The sequence below is a fragment of the Pongo abelii genome, chromosome 10 (genome assembly GCF_028885655.2).
Source record: "Pongo abelii isolate AG06213 chromosome 10, NHGRI_mPonAbe1-v2.0_pri, whole genome shotgun sequence".
In the NCBI taxonomy this organism is placed as follows: domain Eukaryota; kingdom Metazoa; phylum Chordata; class Mammalia; order Primates; family Hominidae; genus Pongo; species Pongo abelii.
In genome coordinates this window covers 55,457,741-55,476,700 of record NC_071995.2, presented here as the reverse complement: position 1 = coordinate 55,476,700, position 18,960 = coordinate 55,457,741, and the positions used below count along the sequence as shown (strand labels likewise).

The 18,960-nt window shown below is 47.3% G+C and overlaps 1 protein-coding gene across 1 annotated transcript; it reads left to right on the top strand.

The window, feature by feature from the left end:
- Positions 1–1,849: 1,849 nt before the first annotated feature.
- On the top strand, positions 1,850–18,828 carry DCTN2 (dynactin subunit 2). The gene is given in 14 exon segments (NM_001131270.2): positions 1,850–2,016; positions 2,948–3,016; positions 13,264–13,360; positions 13,565–13,626; positions 13,954–14,052; positions 14,653–14,813; positions 15,008–15,152; positions 15,821–15,886; positions 16,099–16,137; positions 16,312–16,389; positions 16,479–16,550; positions 16,807–16,909; positions 17,016–17,107; positions 18,370–18,828. Coding segments are annotated over 11 exon segments (945 nt in total). The 5' UTR covers positions 1,850–2,016; positions 2,948–3,016; positions 13,264–13,360; positions 13,565–13,623; the 3' UTR covers positions 18,457–18,828.
- Positions 18,829–18,960: the final 132 nt, after the last annotated feature.

Genomic DNA, 18,960 nt, shown 5'->3' with positions numbered 1-18,960 from the left:
TAAGACACTATGGGACAAAAGTAAGAGGCTGATAGCCTGACCAGACAAGACCTAACTATTCAGAACTCGGGGGGTTTCCCACATTGGGGCTACACCTCTAACCTACCTTGAATCTTAAGGGAACTGAAAGAAAAGAGTGCAACATAAGGAATGGGACAGGAAAGCTGTAGGACTATGGAGAAAGGGATAGAGGCTTGGGGAGGAGCCAGGAGAAAGAAAGACAATGAGTTCCGAACTCAGGAACTCTCTAGTCACTTGGTTTGGCACAATTTCTAAGTGTTGCAGCATCCTGCAAACTCAGGAAACATCCTGGGAAACATCCCATCCTTAGGTCCCCAGGGGCTCCAAGGTGGCATCTTTAGTAAAGGGGTTTCAAAATGCCAGTCCATGGAGGGTCACTGGTCAGAGACAAAAGTTCACTGAGTATGCCCTCACCTCCAAAAGAACAATGGTGTGTTATTTTTTTTTAATATAAAGCTGGATTTGATAAGTTTCAAAGGACTATCTTTTATTCTGAGTGTGTCCTTCTTGCTTTTCTACCAAGTAATGATGGTGATAGTAAATAATAGGTTTTCTATTTGTAATATACTTACTTGATAAAATAAAAAGGCAAATCTTCAAGGTTTGTAGTTGTTTCAATTTTATTGAACGATGAAATTTAAAAGTCTGAGAACGGAAGGTAAGGTTGGTGAATAGGTACAAAAAATTAGAAAGTATAATAAGACCTACTATTTGATAGCACAATAGGGTGACTATAGTCAAGAATAACTCAATTGTACATTTTAAAATAACTTAAAGGGTGTAATTGGATTATTTGTAACTTAAAGGATAAATGCTTGAGAGGATGGATACCCTCTTCTCCATGATGTGCTTATTTCACGTTGCATGCCTGTATCAAAATATCTCATGTGTCCCATAAATACATACACCTACTGTGTACCCACAAAATTGAAAAAATTGAAAAATAAATAAAAGTCTGAGAACTATTAACGAAGTGGTTAAGAGCCCAGAGAGTGTTCAGACAGACATGGAGACACCACTTACCTATTTATGAACTTCCGATAGGATTGCCAGATTTGAAAAACAAAAAACAAAAACAGGATGCCCAGTTAAATATGAATTTCAGATACATAATTTTTGGGGGGTTAGTATACCCATACACATTCACACACACCACACACCACACACACACACCTACTTATTATCTGAAATTCAAATTATCTGAAAGCCCTTGAGAAGATTGCCTAACTTTTTCATTCCTAACATACACTAAGCGTTTACTAAATTGCACTTCTTGTTTTTATTTTGTTTTTATAATACACAGTATCAAGCAAACTTCTTGTTTTTGAAACCCCGGCTGTGTCACAATATGACTAGCTGTATGATTTAATCTAGTCATTTTATTCCTGGGAGCCCAAAACAGGAATTATAAATGTTCTTTCACTGACTTGCTGTAAAAGTGAGAGAAAAGGCTGTATGAAATAGCTCCCCAAGGTTCGTTCCTCTCCTCCCTCCCCCACCCCTAACGTTCGGAGATAACCTTGCCCTCGACCCTTCCCCATACAACTCACTGCATCGCACCCCTATACACCCGACCTGTTTGTCCCTCCCTCAGACTCCACCCCCTGGGAGGGATAAGGGGAGTGAGGTGGGCCTGTCGCCTGTGTCGCTCGCCGCCCAAGCTCCCGTACACCAAAACTACACATCCCACAATCCTAGGCGGCGTCCCCTGGCCATTACCTCATTCCCTGGCCTCGTTCTCCCCAATCCTGGCCTCTCCAGGGGTGTGACAGCAGGGCTGTTCTCGCGACTTTTGCTTTACCCTTCTGCTGTGCTACTGCTGTCGCGAGACTTCCTGCTCATCTGCCGCTCCCTTTGCCGCCGCCTTAGCCCGGGACCCGAACCCAGCATCTCCCCTACCCGAACACCGGCCCCGGCTCCACCGAGGCCCCGGTCCCCCAGCCCCGTCTCGCCGCCGCCATGGCGGACCCTAAATACGCCGACCTTCCCGGCATTGTGAGTACAGGGCCGGCTCCGGCTCCCCAGGACCGCGCCCCCGACCTCCCAAGGACCCCCAACAGAAACCAGCCCGCGACCCCTCCCGCCTGCAGCCCATCCTCCGCCCAAGGGCTCCCGCCGCTCGTTCTCCGATCGGCCTCGGCACCCCCCGAACTCTTCTGACCCGACTGGGCAGGGCCGCCGGACGGCGCACCAGGCCCACTTTCCGGCAGTCGCCGGTGGCTCGGCCCAGAAATCGACTCCGGGTACTGACTGCTTGTGCCTGAGTGTTTCCACCATCCGTGTCAACGCCTTCCATGTCCCCCCCCAAATCTCTCCATAAGACCCCATCGCTACCCCAGACACACACACCAGACCACTTAGCGATGGCCTTCATCCTGCCAAAGAAGAGGTTCTGAAATCTGGCAGAACCCTCTTGTGCCAGATAAGGAGCTCTATCCTTGGGGGAACCTGTGCCTTCCCCCACCCCCCACTCCCATGACAATCCTGGCGTGTACCTTCCTTTTGTGCTGCCCTGCCTGCTTCTCAAGGTGAGGGTTGGGACACAGGACCTTGAGTACTAAGGACCTGAGTCACTCTCAATCCTTGTGCCAGGATAGTGGTGTACGGGGCCTAATTGGAGGATAGCCTTCACCTTCTTCGGCAATAGTGGTTGCCAAGGACTGCCCGCCTCTAGATTTAGGGTAACATCGTTGCTATCACTTACACTCACCGTTTACTGTCAGGTCCCAATTGTCTCCGCTGTCATCCCTACCCCTTGAGACATGGGAACTGACATACTGTTGACTCACGGGACAGGTGGAGGAGAAAGGACAGAACCCTGGCATCGCACCCTGCCTTCTCCGTTAGCTTATTCAAATGGAGTGGGGTAAGGGGTGTTGTTGGATGCTGGGTAGTGAGGTTGGGTGGTCACTGCTTCTACTTGCAGGCCAGGAATGAGCCAGATGTTTATGAAACCAGCGACCTACCTGAGGATGATCAAGCGGAGTTTGATGCGGTAAGAATGTGTGTTGCCACAGACTCCTCCGGACTCTGACCTTTTTCCCCTAGACAGGTCCTTCCCTTTCTCTGGGGAGCTACAGCAATAAGCGGGTATGCCAACCCCAGCCTGGGTGGTATATAGGTTGCAGGGCTTGCAAAGACCTTGCTGGGCTTGCAGGCACCAATGAGCAATGGCAGGAGGGAGAGTCAAGTCAGTGGAATTACAGCTAACAACATCTGTTTGCAAAGCCCTGATTCCTGGGCCTTTTAAATAAAATTGAAATATCTCAAAACAGGTATGGGGCTAGTGACTTAGGCCCCTGGGTTCTAACCCATAGAAATGAATCATGAAGCCTGGGCACTTGTAATAAACTGCTACCAAGAACTAGACTTTGAAATATAGAGAAATACTTTTTCAATATGAATATCCAGTATCCATTGGGCAAGGAATTAAGAAAGTGATTCCAAGATTTTAGAGCAAAACAAATTTGAGGAAGAATGTAAATATTTCATGTCAGCGGAGGTGAGACTGTGGTTGCATTTTTAGATCGGAGAACTCTGAGGATGGAGTAATTAGGTATGGACACATTTTAACTGTGAGGGGAAACATTTAGTATGGTTTATTGAGTGTGTTCGTTCTGTGGTTTTTTTTGTGCAATGCAGAGGAAGAAATGTCTCTGCCCCCAATGAGCCCCAGACTAATGGGGAATTAGGATACATATAGGAAACATATAGAAGGGAAAAATAAATTGAGTGAATGGAAATCAACAGTAAAAACTCTATTTAAGTGCCAAGGGGTGTGTTTATAGGATGTGTTTTAGGTTCTATTATTTCTGAAGAGAGCTGGGCTGGGATCACATTGATGATGTGAGTTCTCAGTAAAGGTGTGTCCAAGAGTCATTGCAATATGCAGGCTCAGTATGTTTGTCTGTAAGTCCTGTGGCTATGTCTGTGGGGCTGGTTAGTTCTGGGGAATGCTGACTGCTGGCTTACAATGTATGGCTTGGCGTACTCACTTATTTCTTATTTGACTCCCCCATGTGGAAGTGGTTCTTACATTGTGGGAAACACCTTCTCTGTCCCTTCTCCCAGTGGTGTGTTCCTTGTGGCTTCTGTATTTGCTGGCATGCCAATCTATCCCCCAAGCTTGAGTATCTTGGAGATAATGCAGATGATGTTGTTGCTCAAGGACCTGGGTGTGCACCTGTCACTCCAAGAGGCATCTTACAGGAAGCTGCCTCTGTCCTCACAGAATAGGAGTGTGTACAATCGGTTCTCTGTATTTATGGGTTCCAAACCCATGGATTCAACCAACCACAAATGGAAAATATTTTTTAAAAATAAAAAATAGGCCTAGTGCGGTGGTTCATGCCTGTAATCCCAGCACTTTGGGAGGCTGAGGCAGGCAAATCACTTGAGGTTAGGAGTTCAAGACCCCGTCTCTACTAAAAAATATAAAAATTAGCAAGGCATGGTGGCGAGCACTTTAGTCCCAGCTACTAGGGAGGCTGAGGCAGGAGAATTGCTTGAACCTGGGAGGTGGAGGTTGCAGTGAGCCGAGATTGCGCCACTGCACCCCAGCCTGGGTGACAGAGCAAGACTCCATCTCAAAAAAAAAACCAGTACAACAATAAAAAAAATACAAAATTTAAAAACACAATATAACAACTATTTACATAGCATTTACATTGTACTAGGTATTTTAAGTAATCTAGAGATGATTCAAAGTATACAGGAGGATGTAGATAGGTTATATGTAGATACCGTGCCAATTTATATAGAAGATGGGAACATATGCAGATTTTGGTATCAAGGGAGGTCCTGGAACCAGTCTCCCGCAGTTGCCAAGAGACAGCTGTATGCTGAGAACTTTACTGCACTACCACAGTTCAGACTGTTCAACTTAGGCCTAGGCTTCTGCCCTTCATGGTGAGATAATGAATAGAACTCAGTCCTTTTGTTGCTGTGATACAAACAGGTAGTTTCACAGTAATCCCCTTTCTAAACAAAAAAATATATATTGTCATTCCCTTTTGAAGATACTGGGATATCTCTTAATAAAAAGGAGATGACACCCATTCCAGGTGTGGAAGAACCTGACTATGCAGCTCTGATTGGCTATTTCTCCCTCAGAGCCTGAACAGCCTATTTTAGTAGCATCTAGTGGGGTGGCTGATGAGGAGAGGATACTGTGAGTGTTCATTTCCTTTGGCACGTTGCCCAGGGTGCCAATATAGAAGTGCATATGAGCTGAATGGCAAATACAAGAAGAGTTGAATTGTTTCTGTCACCTAAGGCTCAGCTAAGTGACTCTCTGTCACTAGGGAGGAATGGGGTGGGCAGACCTTCAGCCGCTTCAGGAGCCCTAAGAGCCAAGATGTTTCCTGATGTCAGCTAATGTCTCTGGCCCCCGCATGTCCCTATGGGGCTTGCAGCTTTTGGGAAGTCAGCTGAGTAATGGCTCTGCCGCTGCTTTTAATACTGACGTAAATATGCAATTTGAGGAGCAGTGAATTGTATGCTTAGATAATCTAGAAATGTCATGTCCATGAGGCCTGGGATCTCACCAGCAGCCTGTCTGTTTCCTGCCTACCTGCCCAAGACCTAGTACAAGTGACAGTGCACGTGACCTGTCTTGTGGCTGAACCATGAGATTTTCAGTCACCTTCTTTTTTTTTTTTTTTTTTTTTTTTTGGAGACGGAGTCTCGCTCGGTCGCCCAGGCTGGAGTGCAGTGGCATGATCTTGGCTCACTGCAAGCTCCACCTCCCAGGTTCACGCCATTCTCCTGCCTCAGCCTCCTGAGTAGCTGGGACTGTAGGCGTCCACCACCACACCCGGCTAATTTTCTTGTATTTTTAATAGAGATGGGGTTTCACTGTGTTAGCCAGGATGGTCTCGATCTCCTGACCTCGTGATCCGCCTGTCTTGGCCTCCCAAAGTCCTGGGATTACAGACGTGAGCCACCGTGCCCAGCCTCAGTCACCTTCTTAACCCCTGACAACAGCATTCTCCGCCTTAATCTTCAGATTATTTTCAACTTTAATTTTATCAGTTTTTAAAGTAGGTAATATATGCACAGGGAACAGGGGATTCAAGGCTAAGTAGTGAAAAATCTGCCTCCCACCTCTGCCTACCACCACTCAGTTCTCTTCCCTAGAGACAACCAATATGGACAGACTCTTGTGGAACATTTCAGGGGGTCTCCAGATTCCTTTTTGGTTTTTGAGACAGTCTCACTCTTTCCCCCAGGCTGGAGTGCAGTGGCACAATCTTATCTCACTGCAACCTTTGCCTCCCCGGTTCAAGCAATTCTCCTGCCTCAGCCTCCCAAGTAACTGGAATTACAGGCATGTGCCACCACACCTGGCTAATTTTCTGTATTTTTAGTAGAGATGGGGTTTCACCATGTTGGCCAGGTTGGTCTTGAACTCCTGCCCTCGAGTGATCCACCCATCTTGGCCTCCCAAAGTGCTGGGATTACAGGCGTGAGCTACCACGCCAGCCGGGTCTCCAGATTTCTGTCTAAAGGAATAGTCAAGTTGTGTCGACCCTCACTGCTCCATAACTTTCTTCCTGTGATTCCTCCACTGTGGAAGAAATTGGGCTACTAAAGGAAAAATGTCCTCAAATATCCTTTAAAGATTTAAATTGCTAATTTAACTTAAACATAAACATTTTCCGATTCCCATAGTGGGGAGGATGGGGGAGGAAAGCATAAAAGATTTAAATTTTGCTACAGATGATTGTGAATTTTTTTTTTTTTTTTTTTTTTTTTTTGAGATGGAGTTTCACTCTTTTTGCCCAGGCTGGAGTGCAGTGGCGTGATCTCAGCTCACTGCAACCTCCACCTCCCGAGTTCAAGAGATTCTCCTGCCTCAGCCTCCCGAGTAGCTGGAATTACAGGTGTCCATCACCACACCCGGCTAATTTTTTGTATTTTTAGTAGAGACAGGGTTTCACCGTGTTGGCTAGGCTGGTCTTGAACCCCTGACCTCAGGTGATCCACTCACCTAGGCCTCCCAGAGTGCTGGGATTACAAGCATGAGCCACCATGCCTGGCCAATCCTGATTTTTCTACTACCCCTTTAAAACAATTTTAGCAGGAAGTAAAATCTTCTAAAACAGGAATGGACCAGGAAAGTGCACGGGCTGTAGCCCTTTCCTCCTCAATCTGGGAAGATCTCTTTGCACTTCAGACACTCCCAGGTTAATTGGGGCAATAGGCTTGCTTGGAGATTTTTCTTAAAATGTTTGGAAAACTAATTCCCAAATAGAATTCCACCCACACACACACTGCCACCCTAACCCCCGGGCCCACAGCCTGCCTTGGGTCAGTGAGGCTTTCTGCTCATGGCTTTTGAACTGCTGAAATAAGGGAAGTAAATTAAGAAAAACCTCATTAGAAACAATTTAGCTTCTCTCTTTATGGCATAACTACCCCCAGTAAAAGGGGAAAAAATGACCTAGCCATAGTTTGATGGGGCCCTGGCAGAGGCTTCATTTCTCCAAAAGGTAGATATTACTGGACACTCCTGAGATGAGAAACAGTACTTCCTTACAGTTTAGAAGATCCTGGAGTATGCTTGATTGTGTTCATTGACTGTTGGCGCACTTGAACTTACCTGAGTTTTTCCTAATGCTTCCCCCGTCCTCCCTCCTCACCACCTTGCCTGGACACTAGTTTGCACAAGTAAGACCATTCAATGCTTCTTCTCTGCATGTTTTTTTCATCTGCCATCTCGCATGCAATGCTCTGCCACTGTGCTATTGTTGTAGCTAATCGTTTTAAATTCCAGTGAGTCCCTGGCTGGGTGACTGAGGGGCCTGCTGGCCTTATGTTTAAAGATCATTAATCAAGGGTTAGAAACAGCTATGATCCATGAATCATTGTCTCTTCCCCTTGTGAGGTCTGCAGAGTAAAACTGTCCAGTGGAGGATGGGATAGAAGCATGGAGGCTATAAATGCTTTTGAACATGAGGCATTTAGGGGCTGGAGTTAGAAGGCAGTTTCCTTTCTCCTCCTCAGACTAAGATCAAATGAAGATTTTTTTATGGAACGACTTTTAGCTATTCTAGACAAGGATAGAGAACAAAAGGGATGACAGCCACAGTCCTCAGTTCTTGGCTGTATGTGGATTATCTCTGGGAAAAACTCATTTTAATATTCCCCTATGCTAGGTCTTTAGAGAAATGTAAATGGGATGAAAAGGAGGTTTATATGCAATTGTAAGATAATAACTTGGATTATTTGTGCTTTTGTGAGTCTTTCTGTTTCTGCACCCCTCCTTTTGAAATGGATGGATGGTCAGCAATATATTGATCCATCCCGGACAGTTTTACTCTACAGCTCTGTCCATCTTCCTTGTCATCATGGTTTTGAAGTCCCCTGGCTGCAGTGTTGGTGTACAGCCTGAATAGGCTCAGAGAGTAGCAGTGGCCACTTTCCCTGTCTGATTTAGAACCTCAGGTCTTGCCCTCTGAGGCACAGCCACTTAGCCAAACAGCCCTGGGGGGTCTGGGAGTCCATTAGTGAAAGAGACTGGGAGTCACGTACTAGGTAAGCTGGCACCCGGGGCCAGGGCACTTGAAATCTTCCAATCAAGGTGACTAGTACTACTCCAGGTTATGCAGGAATCATGCCTAAAATCTCATCATCCTTCAACCCACCCATAGGACAGATCTGGAGGTGGTATATACTATCTGCAAACTAATATACCACTTTTCTTTTTCTTTGATTTTCTGTCCTCCCTATTCTGCCCAATCCACATGGTTTGAACTTGAGCTTATGGCCCATTGTCTTCTTTCTCTCCTTGAGTTTCTCCCAAGCTGGTTTTAGCTTGGTGGGACAAATCAGAGAAAGGTATAGTGTGTGTACGTCTCCTTTGTGTTTGCATGTTTGCACTTATGGGTGCTTACACCCACTCTATGCAGAGACATCCCAGCCTCGACCACAGGACCTGGAGCCACCTCTACCCTGAGCTGAAAGAGGAATAATCTTTTTTTTTTTTTTTTTTTTTTTTTTTTTTTTGAGACAGTCTCACTCTGTCACCCAGGCTGGAGTGCAGTGGCATGAACTCAGCTCACTGCAACCTCTGCCTCCCGGGTTCAACTGCAACCTCCACCTCCCAGGTTCAAATGATTCTCCTGCCTCAGCCTCCTGAGTAGCTGGGATTACAGGCGCCCACCACCATGCCTGGCTAATTTTGTATTTTTAGTAGAGATGGGGTTTCACCATGGTGGCCAGGCTGGTCTCGAACTCCTGACCTCAAGTGATCCACCTGCCTCGCCCTCCCAAAGTGCTGGAATTACAGATGTGAGACACCGTGCCTGGCAGAAAGAGGAATCTTGGCTGGGACCTTAGCATCGTCTAGGGAACAGAGAGGTTGTGGGTCAGAGGTATCTGGATGAAATCTTGGTGAAAAGAAGCACTTGTTTTTAATCCCACCATGGTTTTTCATATGCACACAACCATCCTCAACCTTCCACACCTCCATCTGCCCATCAGCAGAGCTCCTAGAAAGGCAGGGCATACCACTGGATATCCCCTCCTGGCAGTTCTAAACCAGCCTTGCCTGGAAGTGGGAGCCTTACCTATGTGGCCCAGACTCAAATAAGGCCTCTTGGAAATACTCTCACCCTTCCCCTTTGTCTACCCTCCAACCCCTGTGAATCTTGTGAACAGAGGGTTGAAGAAACATGTTCTGCACATGTGCTGGTAGCTGTGAATCTTGGTGTCCCCTGGACCCTCTGTGCAAGAACATCATGGCAGAATTGCTCTGGATCCCTCAGAGCTGCAGGGTGAGTTACCAGCCACTCAAGGTGGAAGCAAACACGCCAGGCTGCGCAAGGGACCAGGAGCAGCCTTGCCTCTTCCCTTGCAGGAGGAAATGAGAACAGGGCTATACTTAGGTACTTCATCATTCCTTAAACTCACCATCTGTACCTGATGTATTTTATTTTGTCTCTCCTAAAGTCATATCAGACTTCCTACCTGATCACTCTCATTGTGACTGATTCTGTCATCCAAATGTCTAATTTTTCACAGCTAGAGAAACTAAGAGATAGGAAGACAAGGGCCATGAACTAAGAAGGGGAACTCCTCTCCTGAGAATTATTGACCCTCTATCAGCTACAAGTCTAAGAATCTCTAACTTCTGCTTCATCTTCTACCATTTCTAATAGCTTCCCCGCCACCTCAGCCTTCTCTCCCCAGTTTCTTATTCCATGCCACTGGCTTATAATATCTAACTCCTAGTTTTCAGATGATCCTAAACTGCTGCTGTTAATGGCAAAGCTTCATGACATCCTCACCACCAGAGGGAAAAGAGTCTCATGCTCTTCTTTCTCTTGGGGTATATGGTGACCCCAGCTGAAATTTCTTGGCCCCTAAATTTCGCTAGGCTCCCCTGGGGCCCTGTGGTGCAGTGTGTTGGAAGACTGTCATGTAGTGCATGTGACAATTTGCTAATAACAATTTTGTCTTTTTTTTCCCTCCCTCATCCCCATTCCCCCACTCCCTTTCCTTTTAACTCTTTTGATTTTCTCACCTCTGGGGAAACCACAAGGAGCTGGTAAGAAGCCTGACCTTTCATCTGCTTTTTAATGGGGTGTGCTATGATGAGCAGTTGTTTCTCTGTCCTTTAGACTCTACTAAATCTTTCATTCCTCTATTCAGTCCCACACCCAGCCTTTTCCTATCTCACAAGTCACTGTAATTATACTGCCCCCAACACATGCCCCAGATCTTCAAGACACTGCTGGAGTAGGTGCTACTGGAGGACTAGAGTGTGCTCCCGGGCCACAGCCTTGGAGAGGCTCCAGAGGATGCCAGCGCCAGGTAGCCCAACTGGCCCAGGACACTCTCCCACAGCAGAAATGAAAATGCTCTCTGTCCCTGTGACTGTCCGGAACCTCTGAGACTCACCGTCTATGTGTTGACCCTCTTTTACTCCCCACTTTCCCTACTTAGGAACGTAAATAAGAAAGTAGGTTCCCATCTGCATAGTGCCCGCCCGTAATAAGGGCTTAACAAATGGTAGCTATGATTAATTTTTTTCCTGGGTCTGTAGGTTATGCCTCCCATTCCTCTTTTTTAAGAGGATTAAACAAAAGAGGATGGGTGGGATTGGCCTGGATTGGGGCTTTCACAGGGAGAAGTGGCATATTCCTGAGTATGAACTTCAGAGAAGGTGGTTGTCTATCCTTAGCCTGAGCCCTTCTCAGTTGATAAGAGGCCAGAGATCACACAGCTATTAGATGGGTGGGTGTTCTGGCCTTAACATTTCAGAACAGGTTAAAGAGATAATCATTTGGAACTCAAATGTCTCTTCCCCCGGGCACTTGCATATGGGACACTGAGTCCTTTTGTTTTCCCTCCATCTATAGCTCTTACCCCTCTGCCCAGTAATTCCCTGAGGAAGAGGTAAAGATCAAAGTTGATGCTTTGTCCTTTCCCCCCTTCTTCCCTTATTTTTAAAGCTGCCACCCACGCTGATGCCTGCTCTAATAGCAGAGCAGAGATGAAGGAAGGAGCTTCCTTCTATCTGCTTTTCTTTCTCAATGATGTCCCATCATGTCCCCCTCATACCTTCTCCCCACATACCTACACACAGGCAGAGGTTCTCAGTCCTGGCTGTAGGTTAGAATCACCTGGATATCTGGCCCTACCCCAGAATAATTCATTAGAATCTCTAGAACTGGGCCCAGGCCTTTTTTTTTTTTTTTCTTTTCTCTCTCTCTTTTTCTTTTTTTGAGACAGGGTCTCACTCTGTTGCGCAGGCTGGAGTGCAGTGGCATGATCTCTGCTCACTGCAGCCTCCACCTGCCAGGCTCAAGTGACCCTTCCACCTCAGCCTCCTGAGTAGCTGGGACCACAGGCACGTGCCACAATACCCAGCTATTTTATATTTTTTGTAGATATGGGGTTTCCCTATGTTGCCCAGGCTGGTCTTGAACTCCTGAGATCTACCCGCCTTGGCCGAACTTTGGGAGGCCGAGGCGGGTGGATCATTTGGATCCTAATTCCAAGTGATCCACCCACCTCGGCCTCCCAAAGTGCTGGGACTACAGACAGGCTTGAGCCACCATTGCCCGACTGTCTGTTTAAAAAAAAAAAAAAATTCTAAGTGATTCTAACATGCAGCCTGGGGTGAGAACCATTGTTCTAGGTGAAAGAAGGAAGGCTCATTTTGCCTTCCTCCCATAGAAGGTGGAGATGTCATCCCCAACAGAAAAGGACTCCTGGGTCTCCCTCCTACTTCCATCAGTACTCTGTTGGGAGCTGTCAGGCTTCTGACAATTGAAAAAGGGACATGCAGTCAGGAGTGCTTGGTGCAGTCTTGGTGTTGTCACTGGAATCTGAACAGCATGTAGATATCTAGTAAGGAGGGAACCTCTCTGCTTCAGTGTCTAGGGTGAAGTCTCTTTCACCGCCTACTTGTGTCCCCTGTTTTTGGAAGAGCTTCAGTGCTTAAAGCATAGCAGAGGAGTCAGGGAGAAAAATCAGGTGCTACAGCATCTCCGAAGAGATGCTGGGTTATCTCCGTTTCAGAGCTTACATGTGGCTCTTGCCCATGGATACTCTTGGCAAGCAGATATTGCCTATGTTTGTTGCTTCTAAGATGTCCCATAAAGATAATCCAGTAAGCCCTTGCCCCTTCTCCCTGTCCCTGAATTCGCTGGCCTCATGGCAGCCTGGAAATCAGGCTTCTGGTCAGGCCCTCTGTCGGCCTTCTTTTTGTGCTAAGAGCTTGTGTCTTACCTTCAACAGGTTTAAAGTCCTAATATTCACACTCAGGGTTAGTGGCCTGATTATCTGCCTTCCCTCCTCTTTCCTTCTAGCAAGGATGGGAGGTTAGCATTAAAATGGACTTGCTCAGCGGGCAAGATTTACTTTTGGGAGGGGGAGGTTAAAAGAGTTCAGGTTGGTTTCTTGCCTTGAGTGCATGGTGTGTGCCAGACAACTGGGAGGGGTAGCGTGGGGGGATGGGAAGGCTTATGTACAGAGAGGGTGGGGAGGTTATGCTCCCTCTGCTCCCAGTTGAATGAGGGTGTTAATATTTATACAACTGAGGCTCCAAATTTACCAGGAAGCTTCAGTTTCCTAGGTTAAGCCTGGGTAGGCACCTTGGAATAGAGCCACCCTTCTTTCCCCTTGGACAAGTAGGGCCCAGTCACCTAATAGTTTGGGGATTTTGTGGGGTAGAGTAAGTTCTAGAGTGGGAATGAGTGTGTCCCTGGCCTAAACTACCTGTTCTTGCAGGAGGAGCTGACAAGCACAAGTGTGGAACACATCATTGTCAATCCTAATGCTGCCTATGACAAGTTCAAAGACAAGAGAGTGGGGACAAAGGGACTTGGTGAGCCTGGGCTGGAAGTTGGGTAGGGGGGAAGACTGGAGGATAAGCATGAGAAGTGGTTTCCTGTCCTAAGGTCTTAGTGAGTTGTGCTTGGGGGAAGGGGTCCCTCATGGAGATCTTTTATGGAAGCCCTCATAGTCACCTGAGACCATGACTGCCTTGGGCCTACATCAGGCCCTCAGTTCCATCTTCTTTTCTTGGCAGATTTCTCAGATCGTATTGGAAAAACCAAGAGGACAGGATATGAATCTGGAGAATATGAGATGGTTTGTTGTGTGTCTGTGTGTTGATGGGAATGATGTAGTGACCCTATCTAGCAGACATGTAGTAGGGAGATCAAGGGATACAGGCAGGATTCTGTTCCTCCTGTGTTCCTGAGGAAGCAGCAGGATGCAGCCAGGGAAACTCTGCCCTGCTGCTGTTTGTTCTGGAGAGCCTCCAGCCCTCTAGCTGTCCTCAGTTCTTTGGTACTAGGGTGTTGTGGATTCTCAATTGGATATGATACCTTTATGACTTAGGCCCAGGGTGTGGATGAATTCTTGAGGCTCCCTATATTGAGACATATAACATTACCCTCTGTGCTTGCTCTCTAGCTTGGAGAGGGTCTGGGAGTGAAGGAGACACCCCAGCAAAAGTACCAGCGCCTGCTGCATGAGGTCCAAGAGCTAACCACTGAAGTTGAAAAAATCAAGGTAACTACAAACTCTCTTCTCCCTTCTCTGCTGTGACTTACACAGTAGAGGAAGACCTCAAGCAAGAAGAGAAAGATTCCCTGCCTGGCCGGGTGTGGTGGCTCACGCCTATAATCCTACCACTTTGGGAGGCCGAGGCGGGCGGATCACCTGAGGTCAGGAGTTCAAGACCAGACAGGCCAACATGATGAAACCCCATCTGTATTAAAAAAATACAAAAAATTAGCCAGGTGTGGTGGCGCATGCCTGTAATCCCAGCTACTCGGGTGGCTAAGGCAGGAGAATTGCTTGAACTCGGAGGCGGAGGTTGCAGTGAGCCGAGATCATGCCACTGCACTCCAACCTGGGCGACAGAGCGAGACTCCATCTCAAAAAAACGAAAGAAAGATTCCTTAAGCTCCTGGATAAAGGGGCTAAGGTTTCCAGAGTTTACAAATACGCATCCATCTGTATGCAGTGCTCCATACAGGTGGGCAGTCTGTCATGCTCAAAACCATCCCAGTGACCTCCAGCTACAACTACCTTTAAAGGGCTTGACCTATTTTTTTGCTTCTTGATTCATTCTTGCCATCCCCCAATTTCTACCTTTTTTCATACTAGACGACAGTGAAGGAGTCAGCCACAGAGGAGAAGCTGACCCCTGTGGTGCTAGCTAAACAGCTGGCAGCCCTGAAGCAGCAGCTGGTTGCTTCCCACCTGGAGAAGCTTCTGGGACCAGATGCTGCAATCAACCTTACCGACCCCGATGGCGCCCTGGCTAAGTGGGTACCCTACTTTGTTGAAAAATCATTGCTGATTGGGGTTGTGGGTGGACTCAGCCAGCTACTGACAGGGGTGCTAAGTGGCAGAGAAGTGGCTTAGATGTTTCTTAATGCTGATTATGAGGCAAAAGTGAGGGAGAGTGACTGGCCCTCCTCCTTCCAGTCATGATATTATTACTCGGTCTCCTAACTAGGCGCCTACTACTGCAGCTGGAAGCAACAAAGAACAGCAAAGGGGGATCAGGGGGAAAAACCACTGGGACCCCCCCAGATAGCAGCCTTGTCACTTATGAACTACATTCTCGGCCTGAGCAGGACAAGTTCTCTCAAGCTGCCAAAGTAAGTGTGGATACAGTGTTGGTTGGGAAGCCAAGGGGAGACGTGACCCTAGAGATTTTCCTGCCTCTCTCCAAGGAGAGGGTGCTGGGAAGGCTTCTGATTCCTCTGATTCCTCTGATTCCTCTTGATTGATTCCTCTTTTGATTCCTTGATTCCTGATTCGTTGTTCTCTATGTTTCTTTTTTTTTTTTTTTTTTTTTTGAGATGGAGTCTTGCACTGTTTCCCAGGCTGGAGTGCAGTGGCGCAATCTTGGCTCACTGCAAGCTCTGCCTCCCGGGTTCACGCCATTCTCCTGCCTCAGCCTCCCGAGTAGCTGGGACTACAGGTGCCCGCCACCACGCCTGGCTCATTTTTTGTGTTTTTAGTAGAGATGGGGTTTCATCATGTTAGCCAGGATGGTCTCGATCTCCTGACCTCGTGATCTGCCCGCCTCAGCCTCCCAAAGTGCCGGGATTACAGGCATGAACCACCGTGCCCGACCTCATTCTCTCTGTTTCCCTCGCCCATCTACCTTCGGTTAGGATTTTAAGATTGTGGCTAGGTATGTATTCCAGGAAAAGGAGTCCCTTGGGGTGGCGAGTGGCAAGCAGAGTAGAGCAGGATCGTATTCCTCCCATTGCAGCAGCAGGGAAGCAGATGGCAAATCTCACCTCCTTCCTCCCACTAGGTCGCAGAACTTGAAAAGCGCCTGACAGAGCTGGAGACAGCTGTACGTTGTGATCAGGATGCTCAGGTCAGGTGTTCTCCTGTACATAATCTGAGCCTTAGATCCTGCAACTCTAGGCCTTAAGGTCTACAACATTCCACATAAGCCTGGGAGGAGTCATCAAAGGGCTTCAGTTACAGGGATCAGCTAGTGGGTTCCCAGCTAGAACCAGGAAAGATGGGAGATGATAATCATGGAGATATAAGGACCACTCACTTCTTCCCTCCCTTTCCCACCAGAATCCCCTTTCTGCAGGTCTACAGGGAGCCTGTCTCATGGTGAGTTTGGAAGAAACTGGAGTATTTGGATCACAGAGGGGATAATTGGGATTGGGTTTGCTTTGAGGATTATTTTTTGAGTTTGTAGCTATATATTAATTTAGTGGAATATGGGAGGCCTCTTCCTAGTCTGCCTTTCCTCTTCATGATGCTTGTCCCAACTTCCATCCCCAGGAGACTGTAGAGCTGTTGCAAGCAAAGGTGAGCGCCCTAGACCTTGCAGTTTTGGATCAAGTGGAGGCTCGGCTACAGGTATTAAATGGAGGGAAAATTAAATTATGGATAGCTTGGGACTTTGGAAGCCCTGGATGCCCTATCAACCTTAAAATCTGTGTTTTCAGAGTGTCCTGGGAAAGGTGAACGAGATTGCCAAGCATAAAGCCTCTGTAGAAGATGCAGATACACAAAGCAAGGTCAGGAAGACACCTTTCCCATCTCCTTTCCACTCCCTCAGGTTCTCCGAGTGGCAGTGTCAAAGCATGAGAACACACTGACTCCTCAGGTCCCCATCTTCATAAGCTCTTATGAAGAGCTTATCAGCTTGGAAAGTCAGGGCACTGCTTCCCTCTGCCCACTTGATCCTTTCCCCCATTATGGTGAAGTAGCAGTCTGTGCATACTGACCTGGCTGCCTCAGCCATCCCCTCTGGGCCCTATTGTGTCCCTTCAGGTGCACCAGCTATATGAAACTATACAGCGCTGGAGCCCCATTGCCTCCACCCTCCCTGAGCTGGTGCAGAGACTTGTCACCATCAAGCAGCTGCACGAGCAAGGTGGGAGGCCAGCTGCCAGGAGTGCTAAGAGAAGTTGAAAAATGGGCAACTTTTGGTCCCCTCCCTCATCTTGGATTCTAGTCTCAACCATACTTTTCTTTTGTAGCCATGCAGTTTGGTCAGCTCTTGACACACTTGGATACCACCCAGCAGATGATTGCTAATTCCTTGAAGGACAATACCACCCTCTTGACCCAGGTGTGTGCCCCTTTGTTGATCGGTCTCCTTTCTCCAGCATGTGCAAACTAGGTTCTCCAGTGTTATAGGGTTCTGCCTTAGCCTATTTTGTAGCATGGTGTTGTGGCAGGGGGTTGGTCTGGAGTCTCCATCCTGCTTTCAATGTGAAGGCCCTTTGACAACTTATTTAACCTATGAACCTCCATCTTTCCATCTGGGAAATTATACCTCCCTCAGAGTTATGTAGATGAGGTGAAATAATATGGGCAAATTGTTAGGGGCTAGTGAACATGTTTTCTTATAAAACCCCACTCTTTCCCTTTGTCGTCTCAACTTTACTCTCCCTGATAAGCACAGTACACTGGAAGGAATCCGGGCTTTGAAGTCAGAAGCAGGCCCTAATCTGGTTCTGTCGCTTCCTTTCTGACCCTGGACAATGAGCCTCACCTAGTTCCTTCATTCTTTTAGTAATGCCTGGCACACAGCAAGTCCACAATTTCTTTTTATTGTTTTTTATTTTTAAGACAGTCTCACTCTGTTGCCCAGGCTGGAGTGCAGTGGCGTGATCTCAGCTCACTGCAGCCTCCACCTCTCGGGCTCAAGCGATTCAGGCGATTCCACCTCCCGGGCTCAAGCCTATTGAGTAGCTGGGATTACAGGCATGCGCCACCACACCTAATTTTTTTTTTTTTAGTAGAGACGGGGTTTCACCATGTTGTCCAGGGTGGTCTCAAACTCCTGACCTCAAGTGATCCCACCCATCTCGGCCTCCCAAAGTGCTGGGATTACAGGCGTGAGCCACTGCACCTGGCCGCAAGTCCCAATTTCTGTTGGAGGCACTGTTCTCAGTGCTGGAAGGAGCATTAAAGTCGACAGACCAGCATCAATCACAGGATCACTGAGATAAATGAAAAAATATATAAAGGACTTAGAATAATATCCTCTTCCTCCACAGCAGTTTTCTAACAACATTTTGAACCAGTGAAACCCTCATTTCAACAAAATCTTATTTAGCTCTCATTACATAAAACAGATTTTAAAAAACTGTTCTGGCTGATGTCAGGATGGGAATTCTCAAGAGTCCTGCCTGCTTGGGCTCACCCCCTGAGCATGGTCTATGGTACCCTAAGGGTAGCTTGAAAATTGGTGCCATAAACATCCTCCCTCTGTGGCCCACAAATTGTGCTTCCATTTCTTGTCTTCTCTCAGAGAATTCCTTCAGGTCCTCATCCAGTTAAGCAATTGGACCTGACAAAGAGTAAAACCTCTCTACCACTTTGTAGGTGCAGACAACCATGCGTGAAAACCTGGCCACAGTTGAGGGGAACTTTGCCAGCATTGATGAACGGATGAAGAAGCTGGGAAAGTGAGCACATTTGGGAGCTGGAGAACAGGGGTTATCCCTACCCCTGTGAACTCTGTTAACAGCTTACATAGGGTTTCCCCTTTACTATAACTCTAGCATCCCCATCCCATTTGACACTGGGGCAAGGGTTGTTCTTGCATGTGGGGTTTATACCCCTCCCCTGATGAATACAGAGTGGTAGCTAGGGGTTGGTTATCAGAAGGTGGTCTCCCCTCAGGCCTAGGGGATAAGGACGTGGGCCCAGCCACATGCCAGCTCATGTCCAATACTGCTTTGCCTGGTATGGGGAAGGATTGGGTCTTGTCCTCCAACACAGCTTCTGTGGCTGACTGTAATACTGTACAACTGTTTCTGACCATTAAATGCTGTTGTACTCTGTGTGGCCTCTGCTGTGTTTCCTGGGGAGGAAGCAGCACTAGGACATAGATATTCATTCGTCATAACAAGCAATCTAAGCCACTCTATACTACAAGAGATGGATTTAAATTGTAACCTGTTCTTACCAAAG